The sequence below is a fragment of the Bison bison genome, unplaced genomic scaffold, assembly GCF_000754665.1.
Source record: "Bison bison bison isolate TAMUID 2011002044 unplaced genomic scaffold, Bison_UMD1.0 scf7180017864309, whole genome shotgun sequence".
Taxonomy (NCBI): domain Eukaryota; kingdom Metazoa; phylum Chordata; class Mammalia; order Artiodactyla; family Bovidae; genus Bison; species Bison bison.
Window position 1 is genome coordinate 7,514,611 of NW_011494881.1, and position 4,870 is coordinate 7,519,480.

General features: G+C 41.5%; 1 protein-coding gene across 19 annotated transcripts in view; it reads right to left on the minus strand.

The window, feature by feature from the left end:
- Positions 1-4,870, minus strand: part of USP54 (ubiquitin specific peptidase 54) — a 133,762-nt gene that overhangs the window by 19,660 nt on the left and 109,232 nt on the right. For 18 of the 19 annotated variants that reach the window (XM_010852310.1, XM_010852293.1, XM_010852303.1 and 15 more), the window contains one exon: positions 2,220-3,607. In XM_010852310.1, coding sequence (XP_010850612.1) covers positions 2,220-3,607 — 1,388 coding nt within the window. The remainder of the gene's footprint in view (positions 1-2,219; positions 3,608-4,870) is intronic. The other variant, XM_010852312.1, reaches the window with a different exon arrangement.

Here is a 4,870-nt window from a genome sequence, read left to right on the forward strand (position 1 = left end):
AGTGATGGGACCAGATGCCATGATCTTCGTTTTCTGAATGCTGAGCTTTAAGCCAACTTTTTCACTATCCTCTTTCACTTCCATCAAGAAGCTTTTTAGTTCCTCTTCACTTTCTGCCTTAAAGGTGTTGTCATCTGCATATCTGAGGTTATTGATATTTCTCCTGGCAGTCTTGATTCCCATCTTGTGCTTCTTCCAGCCCAGCGTTTCTCATGATGTACTCTGCATTTAAGTTAAATAAGCAGGGTGATGATATACAGCCTTGACGTACTCCTTTTCCTATTTGGAACCAGTCTGTTGTTCCGTGTCCAGTTCTAACTGTTGCTTCCTGACCTGCATGTAGGTTTCTCAAGAGGTAGGTCAGGTGGTCTGGTATTCCCATCTCTTTCAGAACTTTCCACAGTTTATTGTGATCCACACAGTCAGAGGCTTTGGCATGGTCAATAAAGCAGAAATAGATGTTTTTCTGGAACTCTCTTGCTTTTTCCATGATCCAGCCTGTAGAGTTGCAAAGAGTTGGACACACTGAAGTGACTTAGCATGCACCCCAAATAGCAACAATTTTTTTTTTTTTACTATAGATAGTTTTGAAAAAGACTTTATATATATTTTCAAAAGTATCTATAGTAAAAAAAAAATTGTCGCTTCAGTGTGTCCAATTTTTTTTTTTTACTATAGATACTTTTGAAAAAGACTTTATATATATTTTCAAAAGTATCTATAGTAAAAAAAAATTGTCGCTTCAGTGTGTCCAACTCTTTGCAACTCTACAGACTGTAGCCGGCCAGTCTCCTCTGTTCATGAGATTCTCCACGTAAGAATACTGGAGTGGGTTGCCATGCCCTCTTCCAGGGGATCTTCCTGACCCAGGGATTGAACCCATGTCCCTTACATCTCCTGCCTTGGCAGGAGGGTTCTTTACCACTAGCGCTACCTGGGAAGCCCACTGTTTGGGTTAACATATGGACTTTTTGTTTTGTTTGTACTATAATGTTTGACATTCAATTGCTTAGTTCAATTTTAGTCACATTGTATTTTTTATATGTGTTTCTTATTCTTAAAACACTTCACATTTGTATATTCTTTCTCTGTTACATTAGACAGGATCTAACTGAGGCAAACTCCAACTTTTCCTTTTTCTTTAGAATCTTCCCATACTGCTCTGTCCTATATATCTAAGGATCATAAAAATGTTATTGCAAAGTCTAGAGTGAAGATCCTAAGAAAAACATATTTTAATATCAAATCTTATATTTATGTGGTGACCCCCACTCTGACACTACTGGAAACATAGAAGATTCTGAATAAACACTTGTTTGGCTGTAATTAAATGTTGGTTGGCAGCATGCAAAGAATCTATACCACCTGAACTGAAGATACATTTCTCTAAATCAATTTCACAGAATCATACGTATCATTTTAAGAGTTGCAAAGTATCTTTAAAAGAAAATCACTGAACCAATTTTCTTATAGGTAAAATCTTAGATATTAAATGACTTATCCAAATTTATACTGACAGTTAATGATGGAGACAGGATGATAGTTCAGGCTTTGGAGTTCTTAAGTACATCAATCCTGAATTATAAATATCCTTTATGTCTTCAGTTTATAGAACTATGTGCATGCTTTGCATTTAACATTAGACTTCACTCTTCACACAATATAATCTCACAAAGAGTCAGTAAACAGGTACCCTACAAGCTTACCTCCTTGAAAATTCTAAACCTGGTAGTTCCAGAATGGATGAGGGAAGGTCTTGATATAACTGGTTCAGTACAATCTGGAAATGCTACACTGGAGACGTGGCTCAGTGTGGACATCCTTGTGGCAAGCTGGATCTTGCCATCAGTTCAGTTCCTAAGCCACTGAAGGATGACTTACCCACTCAGCCTCCCCTGTCTCGTGCTGAATCACTCTCAAAGGCCCAAGAACCACTCCTTAGCATATATGGTGCAGCCGCCCTGGACATACAGTCATTGGTCTCTTTCTTTAGAAGGAGGGAACTAGCCTGTGAGTGATGATTCTGCCCCCATTCTCTTCTCTAGCCAGGAAAATGTCTAGCTCTTATCATGAAGTCGTTATAAAGTCAGAAATTCTGCTGCTGCCACCTAAGCTGAGGATATTATTTAGATAGAACACCATCCCCCCTTCTGATCTTATCCTCCTGCCTTCAGCTTTTCTGTGTCCCCCACACCTCCTGCCCCTGGTTGCATTCTTACCTGTTTGGCTCAGAGGGTTCCAGGCTACTTCCTGCTGCCCACATCCAGAACAGCCAGATTGGGAAACCTGAAGACTGGCTTGGTAGAGAGACTCCAATTCTGAGGTCTCCTGCTCTGTGTCCTGGTTCCAATGTGGATGCAAAATGATGTGGTTTCTTTCTGGATAGGTTACACAGGTATGGGAATCATGAGGGGAGGACTTCATTCCTGGCCCAGGGACCCCATGTTTAAGCTGAGAATCACAGAGCCTTGTGACATTCACCCAAGAATCCAAAGGCAAGGAAGTCCCCGAGTCGACACTGCTGCCCAGCTCCTTAGGCCCAGCATCTCTCACTTGAGACGGTTTCCCGTGGTAAATACCTGACTCTGCCAACCTGGGCTGTCCTCCCCTAGAAGCTTCACCATTAGGCGGCCCAGAGTTCGTGGCAAGAGAAGGATGATTAGCAGGCTCTTCCCAGGAAGGCAGTTTGTTCCTACCATCCAAAGAGGGTTGTTGTTTTGCCCAAGACCAGTGGCCTTTCCCTTGACTCTGTTGGAAAGGAGGCTTACAGTCGGAAGGTGGAGAGTCCTTCCTTAGACTGTTTGGCAAACTTCTATCCTGGGCACCTGTACCATCCCTGGTGCAGGCTCCGTGCATCCTCTGGAACTGCTCTGCCAAAGAGCGGACAAGCCCCTTGGTGGTAGGAAACTCTGGCATAGAGGGCTCCTCGCTGCCTCGATCCATATTTGAAGTCAATGGAATTTTGAAGTTTTGGGTTTGGAGGCATTGGTTAGTTTTCTGTACAGTATTAGAGGAGTGAAGCACAGATGAGGAAGGAGCAGGTTTTACGGGGTGGCAGGCCCTGTACAGAGAAAGGCTAGGCTGAGCTGCTGAATTTGAAGGACCACAGCCTAGACTGTGTGCCTCTCCTCTCTCAGAGGTGGCTATTATTCCAATTGGCTGTGGCCAAGGCATCATCTGGGACGAGTCAGCAGGATCCCTCTTTTCTCGGAATAGCTGTTCTCGATCAGTGTCTCTTCCTTCTCGTTGGGGGGACCTGGCGCAGCTGCTGCTTTCACCCCTGCAGCTTTGCAGCTCATCCTCTGATTCCCAACCATGATGAGAACTCTTCTCAGGTCTCCCTGGTGTTTTAGGTAAGCCCTGCCTGTGGAACACAGAGGGGTCAATACTGTCCACCTCAACAGAAGTAAGAAGGTTCGAGGCAGACCCACTGGGGGAATTGTGCTGTGGAGCAGACAGGGCGGATGACTCTGGGAATAATGGTGAGTGTGGCTCATGGCAGGAAGCAGGTGAGTAAATGAAAGTACTGGCCCCAAACTCCGTATTTGTGTAGGGTTCCAGTTGGGCCTCCTGGCTTAACAATACTTGGAGCGGGATAGGCTGTTCACTGAAATAAATAAAGAGAGCCAGTCATAAGCTGTCTTAATTGACAAGATTACTTACAAAAAGAACTGTTCATCTGGTTCCCATTTCTAGCTATTCACAGAGGGAATGTGAAAAGAAATAGAAAGAGAAGCATAAGTAGAGTCAACAGATTGGAGGTTCACAAGAGAAGGCATGTGGTCAGCTCATACCCAAGTAACGGGTAATATTAATTCTCTTTATTAAATATCCTCATCAAAGTTGTACACAGTAATAGTAAGCAAAGCTCTTGCCAATATTCTTCATTACCTGTAAAGTCCCATTCCAATCATCCTCTACTTAAAAATTCAAAACCAAATATTTCTAGTTCCACATGCAGATGACAAGAAAAGGTAAGCAAAGCCTAGAGATCACTCATACCTAGGGTCCTGAGAGGCAGATCAGCCAAAAGAACCAGAAGGCCATATTTACAGAGTACAGGATGACTTGGGCTCCTGGCATTAATAGAAAGATCAACCATTTCAAGTGTATTCTTATAATCTGGATTTGATCGTGTTTATTCACTGAGACGCTTCCCCAGAGTAACAAATGGTGACTCTCTTGAGATCTGGGAGTGGGAGTAGGGATTAAATGCATTTAATTGGTTTCTTACTAATTGTTTTATATTTCTGATCTGAAAATCTCATTAGAAGCACTTAGATATAACCTTAATTACTCACATATATCAAGTGGCCTTAAGATTTCTGAAAAGAGTTTAGCTCCCTCAATTGCTTACATTCAAATATATCTCTGATCAGATTCTCAAATCAGCATTCAACTAGTAGAGTAAACAATAGGAGAAAAGAAGAAAACGGAAGATCCTAGCTAGGAGCATTAAATTTCAATGATAATATACTATAAACTTTTGTGGATATATTAATTCTATTACCCTTATAACACTGTGAAGAATATATTACTTATAAGGGAAACCTAATGGAGTCCAAAAGACCTGGATTTGAAATTCCATGCTTCTACCACTTACTAACTGAGTAATCCTGGGTATCATACTTAGTTAATCCTCTCTGAGCCTGAGTTTCCTTATTTATAAACCATTGCTAAATAGTAATCCCTGTCTCCTAAGGTTATTGCGAGATAGGTAAAATAAAACATGAAAGTATTTATTTACCTTACTGCCTGGGCAAATATTCAAAAAATGTTAGCTTCCTTTATAACATTTATATTCTGAAAACTACTCAGGCTTATTAACAGCCAACATTAATTCTTACTTAATTCTATCTATTCTAAGTAA